The sequence below is a fragment of the Hemicordylus capensis genome, chromosome 1 (assembly GCF_027244095.1).
Source record: "Hemicordylus capensis ecotype Gifberg chromosome 1, rHemCap1.1.pri, whole genome shotgun sequence".
NCBI lineage: Eukaryota > Metazoa > Chordata > Lepidosauria > Squamata > Cordylidae > Hemicordylus > Hemicordylus capensis.
In genome coordinates this window covers 409,859,539-409,877,040 of record NC_069657.1, presented here as the reverse complement: position 1 = coordinate 409,877,040, position 17,502 = coordinate 409,859,539, and the positions used below count along the sequence as shown (strand labels likewise).

At 41.7% G+C, this 17,502-nt stretch overlaps 1 protein-coding gene across 14 annotated transcripts in view; it reads left to right on the top strand.

The window, feature by feature from the left end:
- Positions 1-17,502, top strand: part of DNAH14 (dynein axonemal heavy chain 14) — a 477,343-nt gene that overhangs the window by 358,671 nt on the left and 101,170 nt on the right. For 13 of the 14 annotated variants that reach the window (XM_053307834.1, XM_053307849.1, XM_053307840.1 and 10 more), the window contains 4 exons: positions 1,030-1,227; positions 5,016-5,177; positions 8,017-8,205; positions 9,216-9,397. In XM_053307834.1, coding sequence (XP_053163809.1) covers positions 1,030-1,227; positions 5,016-5,177; positions 8,017-8,205; positions 9,216-9,397 — 731 coding nt within the window. The remainder of the gene's footprint in view (positions 1-1,029; positions 1,228-5,015; positions 5,178-8,016; positions 8,206-9,215; positions 9,398-17,502) is intronic. The other variant, XM_053307866.1, reaches the window with a different exon arrangement.

Sequence of the window (17,502 nt, the reverse complement as noted above, 5' to 3'; positions counted from 1 at the left end):
CTTCATTTGTGCTGCTGCCTCTCTTTCAGCTTTTTCCCTCGCCACTGGCCCCACCCTTCAACACCTACGATGACCCACCTTTTGCCTCACTGGCCAAGACTTCACCCTACAATTATTTTATTTTATTTTATTCCACCATGAAAAGAAATCCTATAAATTATTGTTTCATTAGTTGTCTCGCTTCGTTTAGAGGCAGGCATTACCAGGATAGTAGCCCAGGCTTGGTTACATTTAATTAATTATTGGCACAAAATTAACTCTCATGGGTTGGGCTTGGTTCCTTTGCTTTTAAAAGACGAATATCAATCCATTTGGAAGAAAAATGTACAGGTTATACTGGGTAATTGTGGGTTTTCTGAGCAATTCATACGCCCCTTAGGCCCAGATTTAGTAAAAAACGTTTTAAAACAGAGAATTTGGGACCTGGAGAAACAAAGGGACCTGAGTAGGGTCTCTATTGGAGCTTATAATGATTACTTCTCAAGTTACCCACTTCCAGCAATTTATCTTATGTACTTGTCTGCTCTGACCCAAAGGAGAGCATTCTCCCAGGTTTGATTTAATGTCCTGCCATCTATGGTTTTGGAGGGAAGGTATAATGGCGTCCCTTATAAGGATCGACTATGTCCCTGTGGTGCAGAAGTGATTGAGACAACTGCACATGTGCTTTTACACTGTACCTTTTACAAAACCATCCGTACCTCCTGGCTTGAACCTTATTTGTGCAAATTTTTGGGACATCAGGATGAGTTCTATGTTGAGCTCTTCCTGTCAGGTCGGCACAAGGGAATTACCGTGGCCACGGCCAGATTTTGTGCAGCTGCTATAAAAATAAGAAATGTTTTAACTAATTTTAATTGATATGTTTTATGTATTATTCTTTCCTTTTCCTTTTTCTTCTTCTGATAATTGTACTATTGCTGCTGTTGTGTGTACATTATGTTTGTACCGTAAATAAATAAATTAAATTTAATTTAGTTGTCTCCTACTTAAAAAAAAAACCTCAGATTAGCCTTTTTTACTTCTCAGATTGGTCTGGATGGAAATGGGAAAGTTACCTGTGCAACCTTAGCATGTTACTTATCTGCATGCAGCCTCTACAGGTTATCTATTTCCCGTAATTACAACTATGTAAATTTTAGAGACGACCTCAAAAAAGTCTATAAACAGGCAGGTCTGGAAGGCAAGAGAACTGTTCTTCTCATCACAGATTCAGACATAATTCAAGTAAGCTTTTCTACCATAAGTTTTGGAACTGTAACACTTATATGTACATGTTAATTACACACTAGTTTGGATTGTCTGCTGGTTTCCAGGTTGCCTTTGAGGACTTGAGAACTGCTGCAAAGTCTTCTGAATAGAGCTCAAGTTTCTCCTTGATGTACCAGGGAGTTGTGAGCAATGAGACAGTTGGTTAGAGGACAACTGAAGAAAACATTGTGATTATTCAGACCAAACATCTTAGAGCACAACTGAAAGTTTATTTCACAGCAGTAATGACAGTAAAGGGTCCTCTTCTCTACCCCGTTGCTTTGGCTCCATCTCATTAGACACAGCTTTTCCAGGTGGTGAGAGGAGAGGACTGTTTCAATCTTGTGATGAATTAGAACCTGGGATGAAACAGACTGTGTGTATCTTTTTCAGTTGGTGAGAGAAATTCTAGTAGATTTAAATCTCAAATTGCTAGATACCAACAAGTAGGGGTTTCCTCCCTTTTCTGTCCTAGTTCCCCACTAAATCAAACAAAGACTGGCATTCTCTCACTCCCATTAAGATTACAAAACAAACAAGCAAAATAATTATATTTAAACCAAAGAATAAACCAACTTGGATAACCATCCCATTTGTCCCTGCCTTTTACTACTTTTTTAGCTGCTTCAAGAAGTAGGCCCCATTTTATCTCTTTAAATAATCTTCAGGATCTGAGGGTTGTCTTGTCTCAATATAACCTGGATGTGCCTCTGAATTCCTAGTGAATCTTAGGAATATCTAACATGGTAAGGTATTTCACATGTTCATCTGGGAGTGGCTTGGGTGGGGTGGTGGTGGTAAAGAGCTCATACTCTGGTCTTCACAGACGTGCAGGACCTCTGTTTGGCTCTGCAAACTCCAGAGATGATCCAGGCAGCTGCAGTCTCCATTTTTGAAATTGAGAGCTGAGTCCTCCAAGGATCCAAATAACTATCCCAGCATGCATTGCACTACCAGACTCTGGAATGCTTTCCCGGTGGCTATTTGCTCCTCGGTCTCCATCACAGCTTTTAGAAAGCATGCTAAATCCTGGCTTTTTACCCAGGATTTTATATGATTGTCTCTGCTGCTGCTCTTTGTATTTTGTACTGTTTTTATGCTTGTGTTTTATATTTTTAGTTCAATATTTTAATTGTGTCTTTTTTACAATCTTGTTTTTAAATTTTGCTGTAAACCGCCTTGGGATTGTTTTAATGAAAGGCGGTATATAAATTTAACAATAAATAAAATACAAGGAGACTGGGAACCCTCATTACATAATCAACTGCCCCTGATTTGTCATGAAGGGGCAGGAGACAGGACCAGCCCTACTGAACAAAAGATCATATAGTGTGCTTTGCAGATGCCAGATTGTGCTTTGCAGATTCACAGATGCCAGCCCCTCTAGCCTCAGTGTTCTATTACAATGATGGCTGCTGCTTCCCAAGACCTGCTGCCAAAGGCATATACTGCCTTCTACCCTCTTTTTCATGATCATGTGCATGGGCCCTGGTGTGTCTCCATTACAGTGACCATCTCTCCTAAACAAGGGTTGAAAAAGGAACCTCTAACAGAGAAATCATTCTTTTTTATGTACCTTTTTATTGGTCTCTCTTTCTTTCTCTTAAAACTTCTCACAAGTTTTAAACTTCAAATTTATGGCTGGAGTTTTGGTGCTATTGGGCAGGAAGCATTTTAGAATGCCAGTGGCCTAGACACTTTCAGATGTGGTCACCTGAATTTTGAATAATCTAAATCTAAACTTGAAGATCAGTATTGGGAAAACTTACCCCAGAATAAAAACAGTGTACCAGCCAAAAAAGTACAGATAATGGGGAAAATTTTTCATTACATGTGTGGTGAAATACATATTTTCATAGACTATTTCATAGCACCTTGAGACAGTTTTGCTGATTACTTTGCAGATAAAATTGTTTTCATTCATTCATTCGATTTCTATACCACCCTTCCAAAAATGACTCAGGGCAGTTTACACAGAGAAATAACAAACAAATAAGATGGAACCCTGTCCCCAAAGGGCTCACAATCTAAAAAGAAACATAAGATAGACACCAGCAACAATCACTGGAGGTACTGTGCTGGGCGTGGATAGGGCCAGTTACTCTCCCCCTATTAAATAAAGAGAATCACCGCGTTAAAAGGTGCCTCTCTGCCTCTTAAATACTTTTTAAAAAAAATTTAAAACCTTGAAAATTCAGGCCAAACAAGTAAGTCTTAAGGGCTCTCTTATGGATTACATCAAGATAATACATGTGATGCGCATTAAGAATTACATCAAGATAATACATGTGAGTAGCTGTGGAATATTTGGTCTGGAAAGCCTTATTCAGGAACTATGTTTGTTAATAAGAGCTACTTTTGAAATAAATAATTCTTTTCAAACGAAAACATTTTCCTCATGAACTTGTTTTTATCTCATGCTATGTTGGGTTTGGAATATATAGTAACTAGGGATGTGCAGAACCGGTTGAAATTGAACCAGGTCAGTTTTGAACTCAAACTGAACTGGCCTCAAAAAAAAAAGCAGCCAGTCCGAGTTCAGACTGAACTAGGCCCAGTCCATTACCATTGGTCTGGCCTTCCATAGCTTTTAAATTGTTTTGATTGTTTTAACTGTTTTAAACTGTTTTAATCTGTATTAATTGTTCAGATTTTATGGCTTTATGTTTGATTTTGGAATGATTATATTTTATTTTTAGTTTGTAAACCACCCAGAGCCATTGGATTGGGCGGTGTAGAAATGTAATAAACAAACAAACAAATACAGGCTGATTTGACCCAGTTCAACATTTTGAGGGGCTATGCTTGTAAAGGGGCATCCAGTGAGCATATCATTTCTCTTAGGAATCCAGTGAGGATTCCCCTTTACAAGAAAAGGGGAATCCTGTCTTTAAAAGAGCCCCTGGTGGAGCAGTGGTAAAAAAAACCCTGCTGCCCTGTAAGCAGAAGGTTACAAGTTCGATCCTTACCAGGGGCTTAAGGCTGACTCAGCCTTCCATCCTTCCGAGGTCGGTAAAATGAGTACCCAGAATGTTGGGGGCAATATGCTAAATCATTGTAAACCGCTTAGAGAGCTCCGGCTATAAAGCGGTATATAAATGTAAGTGCTATTGCTAAAAGGCTTCTAAGGGTGGCCGGGGGTGGGGCAGTGAGAAGGTATTTTATCAGCAGTAGTAGTAATGGCTCTTCTAAACCCCAGCACTCCACCCAGCATCATGGCCAGTACACCGGTTGTGCAATTCTGGCCTCCGCACATGTGCAGAAGTCATGGAAATGGCCTCTGCTCATGCAAAGAGGCTGGAACTGTGCCACTGTGCAGGCCACACTGCTGTGGGGCATGCCAGGGTTTAGAGGATCCACCACCGGCACTAGTAAGGTGCCCTCTCACTACCCTCCACCCAACCGCCCTTAGAAGCCTTTTTAAGGCAGGAGTCCGCTTTGCTTGTAAAGGAGAATCCCCACCGGCTTCCCCTTTACAAGCATAGCCTGTTGAATCGGATCAAACCAGTTTGACCCAGTTAGAGCGAACAGACTGATCTGCCGTTCAGTTCAACTGAACCGGGTCACAGTCTGGAGGTTCGGATCAAATTTGGTTTTCATTCAAACTGAACCACAAAAAATGGTTCCATACACACCCCTAAGAGGTAATTAGACACAGAGTATGGAGTTCAACTCTGCTGGATTGTGGCTAATATTTATGTCCTTAGTTCTTTGAAAAACTAACTAGCCATAGAGAGTTTACTTACAAATATTATTTGTCTTAGGAGTCATTTTTAGAAGACATAAGCTGCATTCTAAAATCAGGACAACTGCCTGATTTATTTGAAAAAGAAGAGATGGATCACATTATTGTAACACTTACATCTGTTGCTGAAAAGGCTAAGTCCAGCAACAATGTGGAAGACATCTACTCATTGTTCTTAAAGGTAGAATTTTAAATATATTTGAGATAAACGTTAAACACATTTCTACAAGCACCACACAATTAGTGTAAAAAGATCTGAAATTAAGAATTCAAATTGCAACCCAACAGATCCAATGATACAATAAATGAAAAACATTCATGAGAAATGAAATATATAAACTTTGTGACTGTATTATGAATTATACAGTCATATATAAATGGTAATGGTAGTAGATCATGCAAAGTAAAAATGCTAACAAAACATAAGATGCACTAAACAATATAAAATCAAAAGAGAACTATGTGGTCCATGATATATGTTAAGATGACAGCAACCTAATGATGAGCTGTTTCAAACTACAGTCATCCCTCGCCAACTGCAAGGGATCTATTCCAGGGAAACCTCATGGTTGACGAATTTGCAGTTGGTGAGGCATTAAAACCAATGGGAAACAGGGGGTTAGAGGAATCACGGTCACAAAAAGACTGCAAAATACAGTTTAAAATAGAAAAAAAATCACTCCTGAACCCCTGAAAATCACCCCTGAGCCCTGAAAATTACCCCTGACCCCCCCCATCATTCCCGAGCACCCAAAAATCACCTGGATCCCTGGAAATAGCAAAAAAAACCCCACCCCACCCCATTTTACCAAAAAATCTCATCAAACCACTGGTACTCAGATCGCTGTTGATGAGATCTGTCACAATTTCCCAGTCATGGATACTTAAAACTGTGATTGGGAGACCCATGGTTGGCGAGGTATGACTGTACTTTATCGTGTCCATATATGAATTTGTATTGACTCCCATAAACATCAACCATATCTTCATTGTAACTTCAGATTCATGTTGGAAAAAACTTTCAAAGTCATGGAATAAATCCTGTTCATAAGGAACTTCAAATCTTCGCTTATGATGTGACACTTCAAAATTCTTTTAAAATCTTACTCCTCAAAAGTGTCTGGGATGAGACTTTTTGAACTTCATTTTTATTTCAAGAATCCAGAGTTTTTGAACTCTGTTTTTAATATTTAATTTGGTGGCCACAATGTCAGACTACTAAATATACTGCATTTAAAATGCAGTTTATATTGAATATGTCAGCATAATAACAGTACTTTGAAACAATAGTACTGTTGAAATTCCAAATATACATATTTTGTGCTTAAATCAGCAATATGAGGATAATACCTACCTTACTAGAATAATACTTACTTTAATACCTGTTATAAAGATTACTCCAACATGAACCTACATGCACACTGAATTCATATTTAGAAGACATTCTTTTTTATTTTCTGATGACTTTTAACTTTTGTTGAGATTTTTTTAATGCTGCTAAGTGATCTGCTGTTTTTATTCTTGTGTTGTTTGTATGCTGCTTCTTGCTTTGTTTGGGTTTTGTTCTGACATTGTAAACTACTCTAGAAATATTTGAAAGATATATTGAAGGGTAGGATATACATTTCTAAAATAAAGTATTTAAATAAATACTAAGAATAATGTAAGAGAAGCACTTTGAACCTTTTGAAGCATTATATCATGCTAATTAATGTTGTTGCTATTTCCAGGGATTCAGTTAATTGAGATTGTCAGTTATTAACATAGCAAAACCTTCATGTCTGAATCATGCCTCTTATTAGTATTCTGGTAATGATAATGCAATATTAATAATTCAGTGGCAAAAAAAAGTTAAACTCGGGGTTAAGTCATAAGAGGATATATTAAATTACAGGAAGCAAGGAAATTGCTTATTTTTATTCAATAATAAATTTATAAATGTATTAATACATATATTTAGTAATCATTTTCCATGGTAGCCTGCACTCTGCACTAGAAATTGCACTGGATCAATAGTTACATTTCAACTAACATAAGAAATGGGATCCTGAAGGGCTTTTTAAATTAGATATGAAACTATATGAATTCCAAGTATCTAATTTGTACTATACAGTATTATATAGTACTATACAGAAGGCCATCGATATTCACGGGGGTTCCATTCCATGGTAAAACTGCGCATACGGAAACTGTGAATATTGAGGCATTGGGGCAATGGGGAATTTGAGGTAGGTTCTAGGTTGGGGAAAATGTCTTTAAAATATCAGATTTGGTGGGGGTGTGCAGGGGGGATCTGCTTACCATCATAGCTGCTCCCCCTCAGTTGCTCTGTGCCCCCGAATGCCTCCAAATTGGCCAAAAATCACCGGGAAATCACCTCCCCTTTTAAAACTGAGCCATTTTCAAGCTTCAAAATACAGAATGGCATTTGGAATTGACCTCTGCAGTCATTTCCAGCCACCCCCGATCTGTGAATATGCAAGGGTGCTGAATTAATCTCCCTTTTTCCCACGTATGCTGAAGTCAGATGTCTTTTACCCAGCCGCAGATACGTGAATCTGCAGATAATGAATCCATGGATATTGAAGTCCTCCTGTACTTGATTGTGGAATATTTAAATATAGCAAAACAAAAAAAAATGTTTTATAGTGGAGGCATTGGAGTGACCAGAGTCTTTCAAGATAAACCTTCAGTACACACTAACTGATTGAAGGTTCGGACCACTGACTTTAAACAAACATAAGTACTTCACAATATGTTATGTTAACCTAATAGACCTTTACCTTTCTCCTTGAATCAACTATTTTTCTATGATATATATATTTTAATTCCATATATGTTAATATATGGGAACTCAGTGTGAAAATACTTTGTTGAATGTGATATTCAGTGGAAAATATTTTGTTTAATGTGATCTTCACAGCCCACGCAAAGCAGAAACTGAAGGGGCTAGTGGTTTTGGTTTTTGGAAGTGGCATACATATGTGTAGTTTTCACTCAATGTTAAATCTTTATTTCAGAGGGTAAATAGTAATCTTCATGTAGCTTTGACAACAAGTCCTGCAGGATTGGTCTTCCGTCAGCGTTGCCGAACATATCCTGCCATTGTTAACTGTTGTACAGTTGACTGGTATGAAAACTGGCCCGAAGAAGCCCTCTGCCATGTTGCAAAAAGCTACTTTAGCCACGATCGCACATTTAAGAGTGAGGTAGTATATTGCTGCATTTTATCACCTTGCAAACTATTTGCTATAGTTCTAATTATGATAGTTCTCATTCAATATCCAATTGATTTCCATTAAGCATTTGGTGCAAATTCAAGCTTTACATGAATTATTTCTACCCATTTTGTAAACTTGGGATAAAGATGTAAAGTACAGTTGAGACCCATGAAAACTAAAGGGCAATAAGATAAATGAGATGCACCTTATTTCTCTTTGTCTTTACCTTAATGGGGGCAATTTGCAGAGGAATTCGGTGCTTGCTACGGCCAATTCCCACTTGCTCAAGAACCATCAAATCAGGTTTGAGTAGCAGTGGAAGTGGCTTCCAAAGAGGTGTTATGTCTTAGTCAAGCTCTGAGACAGGCCACAGTGGTGATGGCTCACTTTGAGTATGAATTGGTGAGAAGTGGAAGGCCAGAGGCAGAAAACATGGTTGAAGACAGCTAGGGTTGGGTATCAGATTAGGCAGACAAAAGCAAAGGGCCAGAGGCAGGAGGAGTGCTTGAGCATAGGTGAAGGTTGAGTTCTGGAGTGAGTGAGGCAGGGCAGGGTGAGTTTTTAGGGCTACATAATGCAACAAGTTGCTCAAACAGCTACGCTGGCTTGAAGGGAGGAGTTTTATTGGTCCTGATTCACCTTTATTGAATTAGGGTCCGCAGACCACATACAAGTTGAGGGTCAGCTGACAGGGTTTGGCCCAGTGGGTATTTCTGACTCATGAGATATTAAATTGCCTGGTTTGTTGAAGGACCAAGGCATGGGTGCCTGCACAAGGTAAGGCCCAGAGACTGACTGCTGGAAAATATGGTTCAACACACACACACATGGTGCATTGTATGTGCACATTCCATAAGTGTGGCTACACAGCCACTAAAGAACTTGTTTTTTTACCTCTATGGAACTACTCATTACATTGCAAAATAGAATATGTAAAAAGAAATGTACTATATATAAACATATTATCTAACATTTTTAATCATCTTATTTCTTTCCAGAACTTCATAAATGTGCTCGTTAATGTGTGTGTAAACATCCACAAAAATGTATCTATCATAACTGAGAAGTATTTGAAGGAAACAAAAAGGCACTACTACATCACTCCCAACAGTTATTTGCAGTTCATAAACACTTTTTCAACTATACTGCAGTCAACAAGAGAAAACATTTTGAGCAACAGGTGAGAAATGCTTATGTAATAATTGGATGGTTTCATAAAGGTAATATATTTTAAAATACAAACAGATCTTTGTCATGATCCATCATACATTCACAAAATTGGGTATTGTGTCTGCGCAGTAACCTCACAGATAGAATTCTATAGCTCCTTGTGGTTCTTCAGCCACCCATCGCATGCAGTGTTACCGTTATCTTGACGATTGGACACGTAACACTCATAAGAATATAAGAACAGCCCTGCTGGATCAGGCCCAAGGCCCATCTAGTCCAGCATCCTGTTTCGCACAGTGGCCCACCAGATGCCGCTGGAAGCCTCAGACAGGAGTTGAGGGCGTGCCCTCTCTCCTGCCATTACTCCCCCGCAACTGGTACTCAGAGGCACCCCGCCCCCAAGGCTGGAGGTGGCCCACAGCCCTCCGACTAGTAGCCATTGATAGACCTCTCCTCCATGAAGTCATCCAAACCCCTCTTAAAGCCATCCAGGTTGTCGGCTGTCACCACATCCTGTGGCAGAGAGTTCCACAAGTGGATCACGCGTTGTGTGAAAAAGTACTCAGATTTTTAAAGTGATCCTCTGGGTATTCATAAGCCTGGATACTGATTCTGTGCAGGAACATATGCATAGCGAACAGAGCATAGTGAACAGGGATAGCAAACAGGACATGGGAGTTTAGTGGGAAGTGTGCGGGGGAGCCTGGAACAAGCCCCTGTGGTCACAAGGAGCCCGGTGGAGAAGAGAAGTTAAGTACAAATCCCTTCCTCATATTCTTGAGAAAGGCTGTTTGGACAGTTAAATAGCTGGCCATCACAGCTGAGACCTATCCTTCTAATAAACTATCTCTAAATACTGTAAACAGCCAACAAAAACAGTATGAAGATAGAAAGTCAGCAGGGGAGGGGGCACTTCTCAGTGTATGGCACAGAGTGCTACATGTATGACTATTTGCCCCATGGGCAGAAGTCATGGGTGTGTGCTCGAAGCAAGGAGCTCTTGGCTCTCAGGGAACAAATCTGTTCCCTTGAGACCAAGGTGGCAGATCTGGAGAAGCTCAGAGAAACAGAGAGGCATGTGGACGAGACCTTCAGAGACATGGTAGATGCGTCCCACTCCAGGGCCAATAGCTCCTCTGCTGTCAGGGAGAACGAAGGTCTCGGGCAAGGAGGACATCAGTCTGAGGAAGAGGGGAATGCTTTTTTAGCAGGGACCCCTTCTGTAGAAGATAAGCCCATATCCTCTCACACAGGGGATATTCCTCTGGGGGGTGGGGGGCCTCCTTGTAGTGGGTGATTTGATCATTAGAGGTATAAAGAGATGGGTTTGTGACCCGTGTGTTGACCGCACGGTGACTTGCCTGCCTGGTGCGAAGGTTGCGGCCATCACAGAGCGTCTAGATAGGCTGTTAGGCAGTGCTGGGGAGGAGACAGCTGTCGTGGTGCACGTCGGCACCAATGATGTGGGGAAATGTAGTCAAGAGGTCCTGGAAGCCAAATTTAAGCTGATAGGTAGCGTATTGAAGTCCAGGATCCCCAAGGTCACATTCTCAGAAATGCTACCTGTTCTATGTGCAGGTACAGTGAGACAGGCAGAGCTGAGAGGTTTCAATGTGTGGATGAGATGTTCGTGCCGGGAGGAGGGGTTTAGATTTGTTAGGCACTGGGATACATTTTAGGGCAAGCAAGGCCTGTACAAAAGGAACAGGCTGCATGAACCAAGATGGAACCAGACTGCTGGTGCTTAATATCAAAAAGGTTGCAGAGCAGCTTTTAAAATGTCGCCTGGGGAATAGACTAAAGTAGCTGGACAGTATCCGGTTCAGCAAATGCCATCCTTTAAAGTACGAGGGTGCAAAGGATTCAGATAAAACAGAAGGGGACAGAGCAGAACCGCATAAAGAGCAGACAGAAGGCTGTGCCAGCTGGTCCAAGAGTCCAAAGAAAGATAGCATACACCAGGTGAATGATCCAGCATATAGGTGCTTATATGCCAATGCCAGAAGCCTCCGAGCTAAGATGGGTGAGCTGGAGTGCTTGGTTGCTAACACAGAAATAGATATAGTGGGCATAACAGAAACATGGTGGAAGAGTGAGAACCAGTGGGACACTGTTATCCCTGGATATAAACTCTATAGAAATGACAGGGAGGGGTGCCTTGGAGGTGGAGTAGCACTGTATGTTAAAGAAGGGATAGAGTCTAACAAGGTAGAAAACCTAGGTGGACTGGAGTCCTCCACAGAAACCCTGTGGGTGACAATACAAGGCCTGAAAGGAAATGTGCTACTGGGGACATGCTATTGTCTCTGGGCGGTTTACAACAAAACGCTGACAGTGACTGGGAGTTGCAGCAGGAAATCAGGGAGGTGTCAAGGAGAAGCAGGGCTGTAATAATGGGTGACTTCAATTACCCACACATAGACTGGGTAAATTCACAGTCAGGTAATGATGAAGAGGTCAAATTTCTAAATACGCTGAATGACTGTGCCCTAAAACAGTTGGTCTTGGAACCAACCAGAGAGAAGGCGACCTTGGACTTAACCCTGAGTGGCACCCAGGACCTGGTGCGTGATGTCAATGTCATCGACTTTTTAGGGAACAGTGACCATAGTGCGATCCAATTCAGCATACATGCGGGGAGAGAATCGCCAAGGAAGTCTAACACAGAGACTTTGAATTTCAGAAGAGGAAACTTCCCCAAAATGAGGAGTATGGTGAAAAGAAAGCCAAAGGGAAAATCAGGAGAGTCACTTCGCTCCAGAATGCATAGAGTTTATTCAAAACCACTAAACTAGAAGCCCAATTAGATTGTATACCCAACAGGAGGAAAGGTACCACTAAGTCCAGGAGGATGCCAGCATGGCTAACAGGTAATGTCAAGGAAGCCATAAAAGAGAAGAAAACTTCCTTCCAAAATTGAAAGGCCTGTCCAAATGAAGAGAACAGAAAGGAACAAAAACTCTGAAAAAGAAATGCAAAGTGACAATAAGGGAGGTGAAAAGAGAGTTTGAGGAACATTTAGCTTAAAGCATCAAGGGGAATAACAAAAACTTCTTTAAATACATCAGAAGCAGGAAACCTGCCAGGGAGGCAGTTAGACCATTAGACAACGAGGGAGTGAAAGAGATTATTAAGGAGGATATGGAGGTTGCAGAGAAGCTGAATGAGTTCTTTGCGTCCGTCTTCACGGCAGAGGATACTGAGCATATACCTGTTCCTGAACCAGGCTTTTTGGGGATGGAGGCGAAAGAACTGAGTCAGATAGAAATGACAAAAGATGATGTTCTAAACTGTCTGGAAAAACTGAAAACTAACAAATCTCCAGGGCCAGATAGCATCCATCCAAGAGTCCTCAAAGAATTCAAATGTGAAATTGCTGACCTCCTTGCTAAAATATATAACTTATCCCTGCAATCAGGCTCTGTACCGGAGGACTGGGAAGTTGCAAATGCAACACCAATTTCCAAAAAGGGATCCAGGGCAATCTGGAAAATTACAGGCCAGTTAGCTTAACGTCTGTTCTAGGCAAATTGATGGAAAGAATTGTAAAGCACATAGAACAGGCTGGGAGAGAACCAGCATGGCTTCCGCAAAGGTAAATCTTTCCTCAAAAACCTTTTGGAGTTCTTTGAGAGTGTCAACAAGTGTGTGGATCAAGGTGATCCAGTTGACATAGTATACCTGGACTTCCAAAAAGCTTTTGACAAAGTTCCTCATCAAAGACTCCTGAGGAAATTTAGCGATCATGGGATAAGGGGACAAGTACATGTGTGGATTGCTAACTGGTTGAAAGACAGAAAGCAGTGGGTAGGGGTAAATGGAGAGTTTTCACATGGAGGGAAGTAAGAAGTGAGGTCCCCCAGGGATCTGTACTGGGGCCGGTGCCTTTTAATTTATTCATAAATGATCTAGAAGCAGGAGTAAGCAGGGAGGTCGAGGTGGCCAGATATGCAGATGATACCAAACTCTTTTGGGTAGTGAAATCCAAAACGGATTGTGAGGAGCTCCAAAAGGATCTCTCCAAACTGGGGGAGTGGGCGACAAAATGGCAAATGTGGTTCAATGTTGGCAAGGGTAAAGTGTTGCACATTGGGACGAAAACCCCCAACTTCAAATATACATTGATGGGATCTGAGCTGTTGGTGACTGACCAAGAGAGGGATCTTGGGGTCGTGGTGGACAGCTCGTTGAAAGTGTCAACTCAATGTGCTGCAGTTGTGAAAAAGGCCAATTCCATGCTAGGGATTATTAGGAAAGGGGTTGAAAATAAAACTGCAAAATACAAAACTATGGTGCGACCACACCTGGAGTACTGTGTACAATTCTGGTCACCACATCTAAATAAGGAGATTGTAGAACTGGAAAAGGTGCAGAAGACGGCAACCAAGATGATCGAGGCCTAGAGCACCTTTCTTATGAGGCAAGGCTTCAACACCTGGGGCTTTTTAGTTTAGAAAAAGTACGACTGCAGGGAGACATTATAGAGGTCTATAAAATCATGCATGGAGTGGAGAAAGTGGATAGAGAGAAATTCTTCTCCCTCTCACATAACACTAGAAGCAGGAGTCATCCCATAAAATAGATTTCCAGGAAATCTAGGACCAACAAATGAAAGTACTTTTTCACACAATGCATAATCAACTTGTGGAATTCTCTGCCACAAGATGTGGTGACAGCCACCAACCTGGATGGCTTTAAGAGGGGTTTGGATAACTTCATGGAGGAAAGGTCTATCATCAGCTACTAGTTGAAGGGCTATAGGCCACCTCCAGCCTCAAAGGCAGGATGCCTCTGCCAGTTGCAAGGGAGTAACAGCAGGAGAGAGGGCATGCCCTCAACTCCTGCCTGTAGGCTTCCAGTGGCATCTGGTGGGCCACTGTGAGAAACAGGATACTGGACTAGATGGGCCTTGGGCCTGATCCTGCAGGGCTGTTCTTATGTTTTTATGACCTCGTAGAGTAGAATTCTATAGCTCCTCGTGCACTTTAACACCAGCGTGACTGTTGATTTGGCAATTAGAGTGCCAATCTTGTCAGTTCCTTTCCAACCACCTTAGCATGCACCTCATTGGATTCTGCTCCTTGTTGGATCAGTTCTATAAGACAATGTTTATTACTATTGTTATTGCCTTTGACCTGGACTGTACCTTGGATTTTCTCTATGACCTGTTCTGGATTTGTTGACTTGGAGGACTTATTATTGTGTTTTGACTCAGACTGTTTGGGATCTCTCTTTTGGTTTTCATTTCAGCAACAGTTTGTGACCTTTTTACGGTTTATTGGCCTTGACCTGGACTGTGTCTGACTAGCTTTTTTTCCTGATGAATACTAAGAAAGCCTCCAAAAGATACACTGATTATGGCATGATGCTGCCTTGTTTGCTTTGTTTGGGGGAGGATCACAACACGTACTTACAGTATTTGTGCCTCATTCTCGCATCAGACAAAGAAAACACAATAATAGGTCCTCCAAGCCAACAACTCCAAAACAGGTCACAGAGGAAATCCAAGGTCAGAGTCAATAATAATAGTAATTATTCCTGTTCTCACAGGCTTTTAACCGGAATTAATTTTAATAATTTGTTTTAATAACATTTTATGAGATGGTTTTAATTGTGTTTTGTGCAATTTTAATCTGTTTTTACTTTTTAATATTGTTTTGAATTTTATACACCACCTAGAGATGTACATATCAGATGGCATAAAATATGATCAATCAATAAATAAAATAAAATAAAAGCACAGCTCTTCATCATAGGGCTGTTTTATGTGAGGAAGCCCTTCGTCCCACTACTCCATGACTTCATTCTCCTCTGATATTGCCTCAAGTATGTCAATGTCAAGCTCCAAGTCAACCAAGCATTTGGCATCCTTGTCGACATCGAAAGATACATTGACATCGAAACTGGTGGTACCAAAGTCTTTGTTCATGGTTTATTCAAAGGTTGTTCACAATGTTGACACTGATGTCGAGGTTGCTAATTTGGTTCAAGCTGAGGATGTCAAGCTTTTAGATATATTTCTATCTTTGCTTGACTCTACTGAAACAACCCCATTTACATTTAAAGGATTTTTGAGTCAGGGGCTAGATGTTGAAGATGATTCTAACAACTGGTAATTCCAAAAACCCTGTCCATGTCTCTTTTGAGATTTTACTCTCCCCAGCATCACTGTGGTGCTGCTGGAGATGGTCAGGGGTATACTTCCTATCTTGCACCATCTTTTTCTTGCAATGATCTTTTTAACCAGTCAACCTCTACTCATGGATACCCATACCATCACCCACCAGCAAGGCATACACTGGCTCAATCAGGACCAGAGAATATGTCTTATCTCCAGCACTACCTATGATTATGAAAGGTTTATGCAATGGAAGGTGCAGAAGGCTTTACTGTGCATTTCACCAGCTAGGTCACCTTTACTACAGCCCACTTCACAAATTACTGCTCAGCCTGCAGTTCCTCCACAATCTACACTGACTTTGGCAGATTTACATCCTACATCCAGAGGTGCTCTTACCCCTGGACTTCCGGGCCGAATTCCAGGGCCTCCACAGCCCCTGGGAGTCCCCAAATCCTCTTTAGTCTGTCCCGGGTGGTGTGAACACCTGGCTGAGCATGATGATGCTTAATGTACAGGGGAGGAGGGCCTGCAAAGGACTTTAGATCCAGGCTCCAAAATTACCTAGGGGCCTACATCCAAGCGTGGGACAAGGTCTGTTCAAACTTCACCTGTAACTTTAGAAGACGTTTTCTGTGCAGGCTCTGTTTTTGCCACAAGTATCTGTACAGGAGTCATTGGAGGAGGATTGCATTTCCATGTCTGATTCGTAGGCGGGGTTCAAGTGTAACTGAATCTCTATCTTAAACCTCTCCTGATGATATAGTTCCAACACAGCCTTCTACTTCACAAGTCCTACAATGCCCATGTGATGGTGGCAGTGTTGAGTCTGGTAATACAAAAGCAAACAACTGAAATACTTGATCCAGTCTATGATTTTATTGCAAAGAAACAAGCTGCTCACCCGGTAGGGCCTACAGTGTTGCCAATGATTGCGAGAGCAGCACAATCATCTTGGGAGGTGGTCACTGACATCACTCCTACATCTAAAAATTGAATTGATTAAATAAAAAGCTTGATTGGCTTTATCGTATACAGAAAAGGGACTCTGGTTTTCTCTTGAAACACCAAATTCACAAGTGATTGACTACACTGCTTCTAATAAATTGTCCTGTCGTCATTAGGGGGTGACACATTAGGGGTGTGTTGTCATTAGGGGTGAGTTGTCATTAGGGGTGTGCCCTATGGGCCTCCAGACTGATTCAGACAACCAGCACTTAGGCCGGTTTGAAGGTGGGGGGGTATACCTTTAAGGGCGGGGGAGGGTGACCTTACCCCTCCTGCAGCATTTCCCCCACTGGTGCTCCATTTAAAAAGTGTCCATCAGGGGGCAGTGTACCTTGCTGCTGCCCCAGTCTCCTCCTTGGCTGGAAGTACCCGGAAGTACCAGGTGTGCATGCACACGCTAGGTGCATGCACACGCACCTCGCGCTTGCTCTCTCTCATGCCCAACATGCATGCACATGCTCCTTTCTTGTGCACGCGCACCAGTCACTTCCGGGTACTTCCAGCCGAGGAGGACACCGGGGCTGATGACAATGGCTGCCGCCCCAATGGACACTTTTTTAATCGCAAAATTGTTAAATCGCAGGGGAAACATGGTAGGAGGAGTAAGGGCACCCTCCCCTGCCCTTAAAGGTATGCCCCCCACTTCAAACCTCCCCCTGCCGGTTTTGTGCACATCCCTAGTCGTCATTCTGCGCCTGCAGATAAGGAGGAATGAAAGGTGGATGGTATTGGCCAATGAGTGTATTCCGCTGCTTATCTCTCTGTTAAGATGGCTAATTATTAGTACATTGGTGCCATATTGGATACCCAGGTAAAAAGAGCATTCTTACCAGTGGAAAGACTAGTTTTGCTGAAGGAACTAATATGAAAAACAAATGTGCCCTTAACCTGGCTGCTAGGATCATGTGTATCAGGTATCAGCTGCCGGGATCGTGTGTCAGCACATGCTGCTGGCAGCGCAGACTGACACAGCCCTGGGGAAATCCTTG